Genomic DNA, 15,720 nt, shown 5'->3' with positions numbered 1-15,720 from the left:
GGCGAGTATCCTGAGTGCAGTGATACGGGCGTACACGTGGTGTGCCAAGCAAGAAGAGTGGGCGAGTATCCTGAGTGCAGTGATATGGGCGTACACATGGTGCGCCAAGCAAGATGAGTGGGCGAGTATCCTGAGTGCGGTGATGCAGGCATACGTGTGGTGCGCCAAGCAAGATGAGTGGGCGAGTATCCTGAGTGCAGTGATACGGGCGTACACATGGTGTGCCAAGCAAGGAGAGCGGGCGAGTATCCTGAGTGCAGTGATACAGGCATACGTGTGGTGCGCCAAGCAAGATGAGCGGGCAGGTATCCTGAGTGCAGTGATACGGCCGTACACATGGTGCGCCAAGCAAGATGAGAGCGTCCCGCCTCCAGCTTTCCAACTCGGGGAGGCACTCAGTCCCCAGCCTCTGTCTTCTTCAGTGTCTCCCCTTGCCCTCTCCTCACTTTACCTCTTTCTACCCTCAGCCCAGCCCAGCCCTGTGTTTCTGACTTGTGGCCCAGTTCTACTCACTGCCCCTTGGGTTAAACTTTGTAGGTAGTTTTAGGGAGATCACTGTAGAGAGAACCTCTAAAAACTGTTTATAAATGTTCTGAGCCAGAAACATGATCATCACGATCATCTAATAACTTAAACAGGGTCTTCCTAAATTGAGTCAGTGGCACAGTGGTTAAGCACCCAGCTGCTGTCCGAAAGGTCGGTAGTTCAAATCCACCAGCTGCTCTGAGGGAGAAAGATGTGGCAGTGTACCCTGTAAAGATTACAGCCTAGGAAACACTGTGGGGCAGTTCTACTCTGTCCTGTTGTGTCACTATGAGTAGGAATCGACTTGATGGCACACAACACATGTACAGAGGGCTTGTACACAGGCTTTTCTACAGTGACTAATTAGTAGTAAGTAGTTGGTAATTGGAGCCCTAGTGGCACAGTGGTTAAGAGTTCAGCTGCTAACCAAAAGATCAGCAGTTTGAATTCACTAGCTGCTCCTTGGAAATCCTATGGAGCAGTTCTACTCTGTCTTATAGGGTCGCTGTGAGTTGGAATCAACTTGATGGTAATGAGTTTGGTTTTTTTTTTAAAATTTGGTAAATGTCTATTTTGGTTGATGAATATATAAACTAAATTGGATCGTCTTTCTTGTTTGAGGCTGTTCAAACCAGATTGTTGAGATGGCCATTTTTAGGTTCCGTTCCTCAAATGTGAATCTCTGACTGAAACACATAGTCCTTTCTCATACACTGTGTCTCGGAGGTGGTTTCTTTAATGATGACAGTTGTTGGCGTCTGTCCTGTGTTTCTCTAGGTCATCACTCCATGTCGGAAGCTCATCTTGTGTGCTGATAACAGAAAAGAAATGGAAGATTGGATCGCGGCACTGAAGACTGTGCAGAACAGGGAACATTTTGAGGTTAGAAGAGAAAAACCTCCCTTCTACAAATGCCTGCCGTGGCCTCTGTTGGCCTTCCCCGGATAGTCTGTATCTCCCACCGGGGCACGCGGCTCTGGACCTCACCATCCCAGCACGTTCCTTGTAAACCAAGGCTTGTTGTTCAGCCTGTTGTCTGACCTGTCAGAATATGGCCCTGTCCTTTAGGAACCTCCCCGCTCCTCTCTTGGGAGCTTTATCTAATCCTGTCCAGGTCACCACATTGCAGGGCTTCCGAGGCTCAGCTGATCCTCACCACCTGTCTGTCCTGCAGCCCACCCAGTACAGCATGGACCACTTCTCAGGGACGCACAACTGGTACGCCTGCTCCCACGCGAGGCCGACGTACTGCAACGTGTGCCGCGAGGCACTGTCCGGGGTCACCTCCCACGGGCTGTCCTGCGAGGGTGAGGAGACGGGTCGGCACACCGCTGGGGAAGGTGGCCTGAGGTGCACTTGATAAAGTCCGGGAAATCCAAACACACGCCCTGTAGAGAAGTCCGTCATGACCTAGGCCGTCGGTCAAGAGTAAACGACTGTCGTGACTCTGTTCTTGTTTATTTTGCTTAGCTAGGAGTCCCTGATAGATTACTTTTTATAGTAATTGAAGAAAGTAAAAGGAAGGGGAGTGGTAGTAAGGGGAAACAAAGAGGAAACAGAGAATGTAGACGGAAAAGAGATTTTCAAAATACCGTCAGCCCCAGTGTAATTACACCCTGCCTCCGCTATCTGGGTGAATTGGGTTGTGGTTGTATGGATTGACCTAGAGGTCAAGATCACCATACTTGGCAAGGGCATCCAGTCCAGTGGCTGGAGCAGTGAACGAGAGCTGGGATTGGCAAACTGGGGCCACGGGCCAAATCCTGCCTGCCTCCTGCCTTTGAATAGCCCGTGAGCTTAAGCATGGCCATTAAATTTTCAAATGGTTGAAAAAGTCAAAAGAAGAGTGATATTTCATGATGTGTGAAAACTACACACAATTCAAATTTTAGTGTCAGTAAAGTGTGGTCTGTTGTTGCTTTTGTGGTACAACGGCACAGTCATGTAGTTGCCATAGTGACGTCTGAGCTGCAAAGCTAGAACTTGATTTCCAGTCTCCCTGCGGCCACGTCTGGTTCCGCTGTCACCATCTCTGAGCACATCACAGTAGCTGAGTTTATAACATGGGGATACGATTTGCTCACTTCCCACCTGTCCTGGGAGACTAGGACAGTTCCCATAATGCCGCCTCCTTTGGCACACCTGTTCAGGACGGAGCCTGCAGGTTAACACGCACCTTCTCTCGTAGTGTGCAAATTTAAGGCCCACAAACGCTGTGCTGTGCGCGCGACCAATAACTGCAAGTGGACCACGCTGGCCTCCATTGGGAAGGACATCATTGAGGATGAAGACGGGGTAAGGCGAGGGGAGCCCGTGGGGCTCGGCGGGTTTACACATCCCTGTTCCCCTCTCACAGTCCCCCCACACTCTCCTGCCATGTGAGCTGGCACCTTCCTGGCAGGTGCTCATTTGTGCAGGCCTCAGCAGGCAGCACGGGGGGTGGGGGGCCCTGTGAGCAGTGCTGTGCCCGTGGGCGGGGCCGTGGCCTGGGCCCTCTCTGCAGACCCTGCCCGACCTCTGCCCGCCCCGGCATCAGGGAGAGCACCTGTGCCGAGAACATCCGGGTTGAGACCGGGAAGAGCAGTCCTGCCCGAGGACGCCCTGTCCCTGTGTGTCGAGTGCTGCGGGCCCTCGGGTCTGGATTCCCGGGAGCGCCTCCATGCCTGCTCTTGGTCTGCAGATCGCCATGCCGCACCAGTGGCTGGAAGGGAACCTCCCTGTGAGCGCCAAGTGCACTGTGTGTGACAAGACCTGCGGCAGTGTGCTGCGTCTGCAGGACTGGCGCTGCCTCTGGTGCAAGGCCATGGTGAGTGCGCCGCGCGGCGGACACGGCGGGCCCACTGCCCTGCCTGGGGACGGCTGCTCAGAGTCCTGCAGGTGCTGGCGCTGGCAGCCAGCACTCGGGGCGCTCGGCGCCTGTCACAGTCCTCAGGTCAGCGCTGCCGGGCAGGTCCTGCCGCGGCTCCTGTGTTACCAGTGAGGAGGCTGCACGGACAGAAGAATACTGTTGACCAGAAGGCTGTTTGTTAGCGAGGAAAGTACTCTGATAATGAGGAATGCAGGATCCGGAAGGCTGGTAGCTGAGGAACTCACTTGGAGTTTTGCATTTAGGAAGCATTTTCCCTTTCCCTGGGTGGAAACCCCAGTTCTCTCTGGTTAAAGGCATGGGTCTGGGGCCAGGAGCACCTCCTGCCCGGGCTTGCTTCTTCCTGTCTTACTCGCCACGCAGTTTCCTCACGTGCGTGGCCAGGGCGCTGGGTGCCTGGGTTGGGGCAGGTTGTGAGCACGCTTCCAGAAGCCCCCGGCGCGTGCCGGCTCACGGCTGGCGGGCTCAAGAGGACGTTGCGTGGGAGGCTGCCGCAGCTCCTGTGATGTCGACCCTTGTTTCAGGTGCACACCGCGTGCAAGGATGCGCTGCTGACCAAGTGTCCGCTGGGCCTGTGCAAAGTGTCAGTCATCCCCCCCACGGCGCTCAACAGCATCGACTCGGACGGTAGGAGCCCACGCCCTCGCTTCTTTGTTTTCTCAGGCCTTTTCTCCAGCATCTTCTCCTGCGCAGCCCTAGAACGGATTAGATTGGGGTTCTGAGGTGCAGTCAGCAAGAAGTCAGGCACAGCCATTGGTGGTGATGCGTCACATACAGAGGTGTTGTGGGGCGCCTTGGTGTTTGCCCCTACGTACACCTTAGACTTGAGGCCCATGTTTTACTGGCGGGTGATAGACTGAGGTGGCTGTTGAGTAGCAGTGGGTTCTGAGACGCTTGTCTCTCTTTGATGTGAGCAGTTGGAGCAGACGCGAGCGCACTGTTAGCCCTGCTCTAACGTGGCCGTGATGGAGACGTGATGGCTAGTACTGACAAGTGTTGGTAGGAAGGTGGGAAACCATGGGGTGCTTCTCAGGAAAGCGACTCCACCAGACTGAGAATGACCGGGAAGGGCAGCAGTGAGGGGAGGGCTTTCTGAGGGTCAGAAACCAGCTGCCGTCGAATCAGCTCCCACTCATGGCGGCCCCACATACGTCAGGGCGGAACTGTGCTCTGTAGGGTTTCCAGTGGCTGATTTTTCAGAAATAGATGGCCAGGACTTCCCTCCAGGTCACCTTTGGGTAATTTGAACCTTCAACCTTTGGTTTAGCAGCCAAGTGTGTTAACCTTTGCATTAGCCAGGGCCTCCTTCTGTGAAGTCAAACTGGATGGGAACTCACTTCCTTTTGTGTGGGGAGTGGTGCTGTGGGAACGCGTTTATTAGCCTCTCACTCATTTACTGGGCGTGTGGGTGTAAGTTACATACACCCTGGAGGTGTCCACTTTTTGTACATGCACAACAGTGCCCTTGGCGTCTTCCGCGGCTCTCACGTTGTTTTGGTCTTTTTCCATTCTCACTTCTAGGGTTCTGGAAGGCCACGTGTCCTCCTTCTTGCACAAGCCCCTTGCTGGTCTTCGTCAACTCAAAAAGCGGCGACAACCAGGGCGTGAAGTTCCTGAGAAGATTCAAGCAGCTGCTGAACCCTGCCCAGGTCTTCGACCTCATGAACGGAGGCCCACACCTTGGGTAGGACGCTTAAAAACATATCCTCCTTGGAGTCTTTAAGAAGTTGAAGGTGGTGCCTGCCTAATCATAATTAAACAAAGAAACAGACAAAATGGAAAGATACAGAAAATTTTTAATAGGAACTGGTATATTGAATCATTCCTCCACCCCCGGCCCAGAATCCAGTCCACAGAGGTACCTACTCTTCACAGTTAATAGAGGGGCTTGTCCTTCTGACTTTTTAAAAGCTCATTTTAGCCGTCTGCACACACACATTTTTTTATTGTTGTAGTTTAAGTGAAAGTTTACATTTCAAGTTAGTTTCTCATACAAAAATTTATACATACATTGGTCTGAGACCCTAAATGCTCTCCCTATACTGTGACGGCAAACACTCCTCCTTTTCACCCCGGATTTCCCATATCCATTCAACCAGCTCCTGACCCTCTCTGCCTTCTCATCTCTCTTCCGGACAGAAGCTGCCCATTTAGTCTCATGTATCAACTTGAGCTGAGAAGGACACTCTTCATGAGTATCATTTTATGTCCTACAGTCCAGTTCAATCTTTGTCTGAAGAGTTGGCCTCAGGAATTGTTTTAGTTCTGGGTTGATGGAGAGTCCAGAGGCCATGCTTTCTGGGGTTCCTCCAGTCTCATTGAACTTTTAAGTCTGGTGTTTTTACTAGAGTTTGAGTTCTGCACCCCACCTTTCTCCTGCTCCATCAGGGACTCTGTATTGTGTTCTCTGTCAGGGCAGTCATCGGTGGTAACCGGGCACCATCTAGTTCTTCTGGTCTCAGGCTGATGAAGTCTCTGGTTTATGTGGCCCTTTCTGTCTCTTGGGCTAATACTTTCCTTGTATCTTTGGTGTTCTTCATTCTCCTTTACTCCATGTGGTTGGGACCAATTGATGCATCTTAGATGGCTGCTTGCTAGCTTTTAAGACCCCAGATGCCACTCACCAAAGTAGGATGTAGAACATTTTCTTAATAAACTTTGTTATGCCAGTTGACCTAGATGTCCCCTGAAAGCATGGTCCCCAAACCCCCACCCCTGCTACTCTGTCTGTCCCTCGAAGTGTTTGATTGTATTCAGGAAACTTCTTAGCTTTGGTTTAGTCTAGTTGCACACACATTTTAATCAAATGTGTTTCTACTTTTACCTGCTGTTCTGCAGGATACCTTTTACCTGGGTCAGCACACAATGTTGTGGGTGTATTTTCATGCCAACATTTATAGGTCTGCCTCATTCTTTTTAACAGCTGCTTAGTATTGAGTTGTTGTTGTTGGGTGCTGTTGGATCAATTCTGACTCATAGCGACCCTATATGGCAGAGTAGAACTGCCCCGTAGGGTTTTCAAGGCTGTAATCTTCATGGAAGCAGACTGCCACATCTTTCTCCCATGGAGCAGCTGGTGGGTTTGAACCACTGACCTTCCGGTTAGCACCTTAACCATCACACCACCAGCGCTCCTTAGTATTGAATAGAAAGCTTTTATCCAGTGAGGCCCAAAGGGAGAGTTTTCATTTTGGGAGGGTGCAAGACACTGCTGAGCATGAGCATGCAGTGATGCAGACGTGCAGGGGTGCAGGTTAAAAACCAAACCAAATCCGTTGCCATCCAGTCAATTCCAACTCACAGCCACCCTATAGGACAGAGTAGAACTGCCCCATAGTGTTCCCAGGGAGTAGCTGGTGGGTTCGAACTGCTGACCTTTTTGGTTAGCAACCGAGCTCTTAACCACTGCGCCACCAGGGCTCTGGGTACAGGTTACAGGATTGTTATTAAAGCTGGCACCAGGCGTGGTGGACGAACGCTTTGAAATGGCACTGGGCAGGTGAACTGCACGGTAGAATTGAGACTGATGAAATATTAACGTTGGCTGGCATTGCAGGCTCCACAGGCATTCCATGTGAGCGAGATGACTTAGGAAGCCCCACAGAGGCGTGCCCCCGTTTATTTGTAAATCCTTGTTTCTGGGCAGCAGCCTGGCCTCACGCTGTCCACACAAGTCTTAGAAATAGTGCTTCATTTTCCCAGTTCCCGGCCTTGGCACGGAGCAGGCGGCCTTGTGGATTTCAGGGTTTTTGTAGGAACATGTGGACATGTCTCTCCTGGCCTGGGAGCCAGGCGCGGCCTCCTTGCTTTAGAACCTCACCTCCGCTGATGCCCTGAGTTTAGTGCCAAGCCATTCGCTCTGAGTGCCTACCCAGGGCTGGGCTCCGTGCTTTAGAGGTCCAGGGAGTAAGTCAAGTCAGATGGCGTCCCCCTGCGAGGAGGACAGTGAACAAATGGACCCCTCAGGGATTACGAGACGGGTGTCAGCTGTCACTGGGTAGACGCAGAGGAGGGGGTATCTGTGAACTAGGGTCTCAGGTCTCGGCTGAGTCAGCGTTTGAGAAGAGCTTGTATTGTAATGGCCGAAAGGAGGTGGGGAGCCCCGGCATAGGCTGTGGGATATATAAAGACTTTGGGGTGAGAGAGGACATGTGGTGACTGAGCCAGGCCCAGGGTGGTGGTGGAGGGAAGAGGCAGAGAGGCAGGCTGGTTGCTGGCTGGCTGCAGGGAGGCCCCTGGGCCAGGAAGCTGCACCTCCCTGAGAGCTACTGGGGTGTCCCTGAAGCCAGGGCCCTGGGACAGCTGGTTGTAGGAGGGTCTTGCCGGTAGCCCAGGTCATCCAGAGGGGACAGAGGTAGCGGGGGCCTCCCAGGGGCTGTGTGAGCAGTGGCAGTGCAGTGGTGGTGGCACCTGGACTCCGGGTGGCCCAGGGGAGTGGAGGGGAGCCCAGAGGAGGTTGGGCTGCTGCTTCGGTGCTAGGGGGATACTTAGGAAAGGGAGTTTCAGGTGAGAGGGGTGGGTTGCATTGCCTGGGAGGACCAGACAGCTGCTCAGAGCCAGTGACCAGCGGGTACACACTGCAGAGGACAGGCTGAGTGAGGCTGGCATCAGCCCTGGGCTCCTTGGCCAGAGAGATGCGGGGTTGGTGCTGGGCAGAAGCCTGGACGTGGGCCCTTGGGGCCATTGGCTGCCGGTGGTTTGCTTCCAGGTGCCCAGCAGTCCCACAGGCCCCTGGTGAGGGTGTGAGCTGGGCTGAGGGGGGCAGCATGCAGAGAAGCCTAGTGTGGGGTGGCCCGTGTGGGCAGGGGCGGGGATGACTGGCTTTGGGGTCTGAGCCAGGCAGGATGATGTTGGCAGGCGCCGCCCAGTTGTGGCCTCTGCTGAAGTCCAGTCATTCAGACTGAGTTGTCTCGTGCCTGTGCAGCCATGGCCTTGGTTGGAGGGGACAGCCAGGCCCCAGTCCAGCTGTCAGCCACACGTTCTCCCACCTTTATGAAGCAGTCCCTGAGGTGCCCCGGGGGAGAGCAGGGCTTTGGCCCCTGTGCGGCCTAGTCACAGGTGGGGAGGGTGGACGGCCAGGCGTGAGGAGTGCAGTCCAGGGTAAAGCAAGCCGGTCATCTGTCCTCTGAGCGCACAGCATTTCCTTGACTTTCTCTTTTCTCTGCAGCTTACGGTTATTCCAGAAGTTTGACACGTTCCGGATTCTGGTCTGTGGAGGGGATGGCAGTGTTGGCTGGGTCCTCTCTGAAATAGACAGCCTGAACCTTCATAAACAGGTACCTGAGCAGACAGGTGGGCGGAACCCGAGCCCAGGGAAGCGGGTGGCAAAGTTCAAGAGCAGTGGCCTGGTGTTAGGTCGATGCTCCTTGTTGTCCTGGTGTTTTGGAGGGGCTGGTCTGGCACAAGGGGGCTATGCGTGAGGTGCACTGGCCGGGACTCGAACCGGGTCTTCCGCACGGAAGGCGAGAATTCCGCCGCTGAGCCACCAAAACCGTCCTTTTCTGTGCCCTGCCCGGCTTGTTTACCTTTTCAGCGTTTGCCCAGCTAAAAACTAGCATATCTTATTTTTGTTTTTATTTCTTTGATTACTGGTGAAATCGAGCATCTCCTTAAGTAAAAATTTACTGAATTATTAAATGAACCACACGTTCATGTTTTTTGCCCAGTTCCTTGATTGAGGTATTCACCTACTTTTTTTTAATTGATCTCTAATAATTATTTTTATATTAAACCCATTGCCATTTAGTCAATTCCAACTCATAGCGACCCTATAGGACAGAGTAGAACTGCCCCATAGGGTTTCCGAGGAGCTGCTGGTAGATTCGAACTGCCAGCCTTTTGGTTAGCAGCCAGGCTGTTAGCTACTCTACCACCAGGGCTCCGTTTTTATTTTAGAGATGTTAAATCCTGTCATAGTGCAGATACTTTTTTCTTAGCTTATCATTTGTCTTTCAACATCCTTGTTTCTCGTTACTTTCTTGATGGGTTTTGTCTTTTTTCTCGTGCTTTGAAAGATCTGCCATACACGCAAAAAAAAAATGCCTGTGGCTGTCGAGTCGATTCCGACTCGTAGCGACCCTATAGGACAGAGTAGAACTGCCCCACAGGGTTTCCAAGGAGTGCCTTGTGGATTCGATCTGCTGACCTTTTGGTTAGCAGCCGAGCTCTTAACCACTGCACCACAAGGGTTTCCTAGGACTGTGAAAATATTGATCCATATTTTCTGATACTGTGTTTATGGTCTTGTTTTACATGAATCTTTGATCTGACTTGAACTTGTTTTTCAGTGGCTTATCTTTCCCTGCCTGCCCCACCCACGTCAGTGGTCTTTGTAGGTGGGGTGGACGTTTTCGTTGTCAGTATTTAACTCCTGGGTAGTAATGATTCTGGAGACTGGATCGTCTCTGAGCCCACGTCAGGTTGCACTGCCTGGCTGCAGCCAGGCCAGCTGCTCAGGAAGGAGAAAGGCTGCCCCCGGTGGTGAGGTCCGAGCGGTACACTTAGATCAGCGTTAAGTTTTACGGTGTCGCGTGCTACGTACAAGTTCACTCTCGCTGGTTAGGAAGACTGTGAAACCACCCATCTCGTTCCATTTCACCTGTCCATGGGCTCAGGAAACATCTGCCTTTGGGTTTTCTGTGGCAATGGGTGCTCTGGCCATTCCCTGTCTCCCCGGGACCCCACAACCCTCCTGTGTTTCTCAGCTTCTCCGTCTCCCCTGCAGCCACCCTCTAAATGCCGCTGTCCTCAGAGCCTTGCTGGGCCTCTCCTTGTTTGTCACGCTCTTCCCGCGAGATATCTCCATGACTCCGGGGTTTGCTGTCGTCTCTTTCTCGAGGTGCCCTAATTTATAGCTGAGCCCCAAACCAAATACGTCTCTCTTGATGCCCTGTAGTGCCTCAGACTCAGCACCCCCAAGCCTGAGCCTCCCTCGGCCCCTCCCCACCCCACAGTCCTTCCCTGGGATCTGAAGTATACATCCAGCTGAGCCCTCCTTCCCCCTTCTTCCCTGCCCATCTCTGGCCAGTCACTGGCACTCAGCTCTGCCCCTGTGTCTATGGCTGCTGCCACGCCCCAGTCCAGGCTCTCCCGTGCCGCCAAGCCCAAGTCCTCACTGCCTAGCTCCATCCATCCCCACACCTCAGCCCAACACCTTCCTGAAGGACAGCGGCTTGTGCATCCCTGACTCTTCTGGTGGCTTCCTTGGCGCTTAGGCTGAAGTCCAGACATCACAGCGCAGTCCACCAGAGTCCTGCGCTTGGTCGCTACTTCGCCTCTGATCTCTAGCGTCCTTTTCCCTCACCCTAATCCTCTCACCCTCCCCTGCCCTCCATGTCACACTTCACGCCCCACCCCACGGCACCTGTGTGCTGCCCCACCCAGAACACCTGGCCCTCATGCTGCCACCCCTCCACCTTAAGGCTCCAGGAAGCCTTTGCTGGCATCTCCCACCCTCTGTGCACCCATCAGACCGGGGCCCTGCCCTGATGGATGTCACACTGTGTGGTAGAAGGGTCGGTCATGAGCTGGTTGAGCAGGCACGATGGCTCTGGGTGGGGAGTCCAGATGGAGGGGAGACTGGGCGGTGTGCAAGGAGGTCTTGGGATGGCAGGTGGGCGGATGTGGCCCGGAGCCTGGTGTGTGCTCGAGTTTGGCGTCCAGGCTGTGGGTGGCCCTGACACCTGTTGTTGGTGGGTCTGAGAAGCCACTGAAAGTGTTCCTAGAGGAGTGGAGTGATACCAGTGCCGCTTCTGGAAGACGCATGTGGCTGTAGTGACTGCAGTGACGGGGGCAACAGCTGGGGGGGGGCAGAGAAGGGTTCTTCAGGGACTCAGACATTCGAGCATATGGGACAGGATTGTGTTATAGTAGTGACAGTGGAGAGGAAAGGAATTCAGAGAGCTCGTGAGGGATCAGTTCAGGATGTGAAACAGATGAGATCCAGGCCTGTGGAGAGGGGGGAGAATCAGACCAGCATCGGCCCTGTTTATGTACTGGGGCTCCTCTGGAATGTAAGAGCCCCACGGTTTCAGGTTTGCGCTCTCATATCCATCATTTAGCCACTGCCGTAGGTGAGAGGGAGGAGCCCTGGTGGTGCATGGTGCAGGGGTTAAGCACTCGGTGCTGACCGATAGGTCAGTGGTTTGAACCCATCAGCTGCTCCTTGGGAGAAAGATGTAGCAGTCTTATTTTTGTAAATCTTACAGCCTTGAAAACCCTATGGCACAGTTCTCCCCTGTCCTGTAGGGTGCTGTGAGTTGGAATTGACTTGACGGCAGTGGGTTTGGGTAGGTGAGAGGGCGGTGGTGTGGGCGGGGACTCTTGTCTCTAGGTGTTGGATGCTCATGTCCTCCCTGCTGTTTTGGTTAGTGTCAGCTGGGCGTGCTGCCCCTGGGGACCGGGAATGACCTGGCACGCGTGCTGGGCTGGGGCTCGGCCTGTGACGATGACACGCAGCTCCCCCAGATCCTGGAGAAGCTGGAGCGGGCCAGCACCAAGATGCTGGACAGGTGAGTGGGCACGTATTCTGAGAAGTGGTCACCTTGACCAGGTATCCTTAACCTGGGGTCTTTGAAAACCGGGAGCCCCCTGAAACTGCTGCTAAGAATCTGAGCCGAGCATATGTCCCTTTTCTATGACAGTCTGTAGTTTTGAATCAGAGTGTGAAAAGGGTCCATCCTTCCGACGTGTTGAGAGCCATGTCCTAGGCTGGCCAGGTCTTCCCGGGAGGCTAGCCCTGACTCCATCGGAGCTATTAGGGAAGGCGACTCTGGAACCATTGCTGTCTCAGCCCAGGACCCAGCCCTTCCCGCAGAGCCCAGAGTTCCATGTCCCCATATCCTGTTTCCGGGAGAGTTCATGTCTTGGATAATTGTCCTCTGTGTGCTTAAAATTCTTTGGCATCATCCTCGAGTGAAATGCTTTTATTTCTGAGCTAGGTGTCCGACATCCCCCCGACCACGTACATAAAACCTGTTGCCACCAAGTCGATTCCAACTCATGGCGACCCCATGTGTGTCAGAGTAGAACTGTGCTGCGCAGGATTTTCAGTGACTTAGTTTTTGGAAGTAGATTGCCAGGCCTTTCTTCCGAGGTGTGCCCAGGGTAAATGGGCATTGATGAGCTGCCTTGTGCTCTCCCAAGGACTCTGTGGTTCTGGTCTGATAGCAGGGGTGGCTGGGGAAGCACCTGGCTGCCCCCACCGTCCAGGCCGCCTATTTGAGGAAGACACGTGTGCCCTTAGCTCCCTGTGGGATGTTCACACAGCTGCTCACGGAGTACCGTGTAGCTCTTGGGAGAAAGGTAAATCGACTTCTCCAGGAGCAGCAGCTGACCTCCAGGGCAGCCGTTCATGGGATAGATCTCAGCTCTTCCCAGAGCTGTCTGCTCTCCTGGTTCTCAGCTAAGGAGCCGAGGTGGCCATTTCTATGGCACACGGACCTTCGTAAAGGGCTGAAAGATGAAGTTAGAAGTCGTTCTGAGTGCGAGTCCCCAGGCCTGGGAGGGAGCAGGTACGAGCCCACTCTCGAGGATCCGCACATCCTCGGCTGCCCTGCTCGAGGCCCTGGGGACCCGGCCCGAGCAGACTGTGTGTGTGCAGGTGGAGCATCATGGCGTACGAGACCAAGCTCCCGCGGCAGGCCTCTTCGTCCACCGTCACCGAGGACTTCAGCGAGGACTCTGAGGTAGGTTCTGCTTCTGTGCAGGGTGGCCCTGTTTCCTGCCCGCCGGGTGGGGGACTGGACGACTCAGCGAGATGAAGTGGTATAGTCCCTAGCCCACGCTTAGCACAGAATTACTGTCGAGAAAGCGTGTGTTAACGTCTCAGCCTACAGAAACACACGTTTGTGAGTTTTCCTTAACAAACTCTTTTGTGGTGGGACCCCTCCTTCCCACATTTTATCCAGTGCCAGTAGATTTTTGGAGATTTTCAAGTCTTACGCAGCCCTGGCAAGTCCAGGTTAGCGTTTGACGGAGGGAGAGACCTCGGCCGTGTGAGACGGCATGTGTTAGAAAACTCCCCTTCTGGGCCCGCCCAGCGAGGGAAGTGGGTATGGAATCCCCTTGACTCGGCGTCCCCGGGTGTTCAGTCACTGAGACCCACTGTGGGGGTTTTGGGGGGATTCAGGTGCAGCAAATCCTCGTCTATGAAGACTCGGTCGCAGCCCATCTCTCTAAAATCCTGACGTCCGACCAGCACTCGGTGGTGATCTCCTCAGCTAAGTGAGGCCATGGGCACGGGGAGGGGGCTCAGCCGGGGAGCCGTGCCCTGGCTCCCAGCTAGAACTCTCTAGAAGTGTCCTTTTGTGTGTCTCCTTTTAGGGTGCTCTGTGAGACGGTGAAGGACTTCGTGGCTCGTGTGGGGAAGGCCTACGAGAAAGCGACCGAGAGCTCGGAGGAGTCAGAGGTCATGGCCAAGAAGGTCCGCTCCGGGGAGCCTCCCGTGGGGGTGGAGGCGGGTGGGTGTTGGGTGAGGACACGCCCTCCACTCCAGTTTGTCCCCGTGCTCCCCCCAGTGCTCTGTCCTGAAGGAGAAGCTGGACTCTCTCCTCAAGACCTTGGACGACGAGTCCCAGGCTTCATCCTCTCTCCCGAACCCGCCACCCACCATCGCCGAGGAGGTGGAAGACGGAGACGGGGCCGGCAGTGTCTGTAGCTCCTCGGGGGAGCGCGCAGTGGGCTCGGCCTGCCCCGCCCGACCGCAGATCTTCCGGCCTCGGGAGCAGCTCATGCTCAGGGCCAACAGCCTGAAGAAAGCCATCCGCCAGATCATAGAGCACACGGAGAAAGGTGACCACCTCTTAGTGGCCAGGTGGCCTCCTCAGGAAAGCGCTGGGCACGCCTGGCTTTCCCTGGCCGTGGAGGTAGACCAGATGCTGTCCATCACGCAGGCCACTGCCAGGCCCCCGCAGATAGTCAGCTGTGACGGGAGGATGGGGCGGGGGCGTGGGAGCTCAGCCCTGAGCAGAGAGGAGGTTACAAGGAAACCGGGCTGTGAGGTCCAGCCGGTCCCCGCGGTCCTGGCGTCCTTGCACTCAGCCACACGTCTTCTCTCCCTGCACAGCCGTCGACGAGCAGAATGCCCAGACCCAGGAGCAGGAAGGCTTCGTCTCGAGTCTCTCTGAGTCAGAGGAAAAGAAGGACCTGAAGCCAGACGACAGGGTGGGCCGGCCGCCGCCTCCCAGCGAGAACTGTGGGGTCTCCAAAGGCAGGAGCCACCGCAAAGGTACTGGCAGGCCCCCATCTGGCCCTGGTGACGGCAGCTTGGCATTTCTGCTTCCTGAGACCTGGAAGGCCCCCTCGGAAGTCCTAGGCTGCGTTCTCAGAGTGGGGCACTTGGCAGTGTAGAAATTCACAACCACGGCCTGTCTTCCAGGCTCACCCACGTGGGCACGTGTCCACGTCTGAGTGGGTAAATGTGGCTGTGAAGTGTGTCAGTGGGGGACCTGGCTACGGAGTGTGCCTGTGTCCCCCCAGGTGCTTTCCTCAGAGCCCCCTCCCGTGTACCCCAGGGCTGCCCCTATTTACAAAGAGCAGATAGAACCCACGTGACTGCCTGGGAGAGTCCAGGAAGACATTGTCGACGATAACCGTGTCCCTTGAAAGGGAGGAGTGGTACCCTGTCTGCAATGGGCCCAGTGATGGGCTCCTGGTTGGGTCCCCCATTGACCCTCCCCAGTTCTGCCATAGTTGGGGCCCAGGCCTCCCATCTACATTGACCGGGATTAATGCCCCCCATCCTCTATGCTGAAGGCAGCGACCTCCTCACGTGGTCTGACCTGCCTTGGCCCAGGACCCTCAGGGCTCCATGTCAGCCTCCAGATCAAACCCAAACTCCCCTTCCTCACACCGGGCCTTTGCCTGCACTTGGGCCCTTTGCCACAGTGGGCGAGTGGTTTGTAGTCACTGCCCCACCTCGGCCCTTCTGCTCATTTCCCCGGCCCCCTGCCTCCCAGGGCTGCAGCAGTACTGTTTTGGGCGGCCTCACGCTGTTCTGTTCTGTTTCCTAGTGTCCAAATCGCCGTGCGAGAAGCTGATAAGCAAAGGGAGCTTGTCCGTGGGCAGCTCAGCGTCTCTCCCTCCCCAGGCGGGAAGCCGGGACACCCTGCCGGCACTGAACACCAAGATCCTATACCCACGTAAGAGCCTGCTTCTCCTGGCCACGTGGGCCACAGGTGACAGTGCTGTCCCCACAGCCACAGAGGCGTGAGCCATTGTAGTGAGAGCCGCAGGCCTGCAAGGCCCTGCTGTTCACCCAGCACCTCCAGGCCGAAAGGTCAAGGCAGGGCCACTGCCTGAAGAGTTACAGGTCCATTGGGAAGAGAGAC

At 55.0% G+C, this 15,720-nt stretch overlaps 1 protein-coding gene across 1 annotated transcript in view; it reads left to right on the top strand.

Moving 5' to 3' along the window:
- The window catches only part of DGKD (diacylglycerol kinase delta), a 78,457-nt gene that overhangs the window by 40,402 nt on the left and 22,335 nt on the right, over positions 1-15,720 (top strand). Inside the window, exons 4-17 of the mRNA XM_023724490.1 lie at positions 1,303-1,407; positions 1,700-1,832; positions 2,714-2,820; positions 3,206-3,331; positions 3,916-4,018; positions 4,913-5,075; positions 8,559-8,667; positions 11,762-11,901; positions 12,993-13,077; positions 13,521-13,615; positions 13,715-13,814; positions 13,909-14,182; positions 14,457-14,618; positions 15,403-15,531. Coding sequence (XP_023580258.1) covers positions 1,303-1,407; positions 1,700-1,832; positions 2,714-2,820; positions 3,206-3,331; positions 3,916-4,018; positions 4,913-5,075; positions 8,559-8,667; positions 11,762-11,901; positions 12,993-13,077; positions 13,521-13,615; positions 13,715-13,814; positions 13,909-14,182; positions 14,457-14,618; positions 15,403-15,531 — 1,831 coding nt within the window. The remainder of the gene's footprint in view (positions 1-1,302; positions 1,408-1,699; positions 1,833-2,713; positions 2,821-3,205; positions 3,332-3,915; positions 4,019-4,912; positions 5,076-8,558; positions 8,668-11,761; positions 11,902-12,992; positions 13,078-13,520; positions 13,616-13,714; positions 13,815-13,908; positions 14,183-14,456; positions 14,619-15,402; positions 15,532-15,720) is intronic.

This window comes from Trichechus manatus, unplaced genomic scaffold (genome assembly GCF_000243295.1).
Source record: "Trichechus manatus latirostris isolate Lorelei unplaced genomic scaffold, TriManLat1.0 scaffold00249, whole genome shotgun sequence".
Classification (NCBI taxonomy): domain Eukaryota; kingdom Metazoa; phylum Chordata; class Mammalia; order Sirenia; family Trichechidae; genus Trichechus; species Trichechus manatus.
Note: the sequence above shows the minus strand (reverse complement) of the source record. Positions and strands in the feature narration are given on the sequence as shown.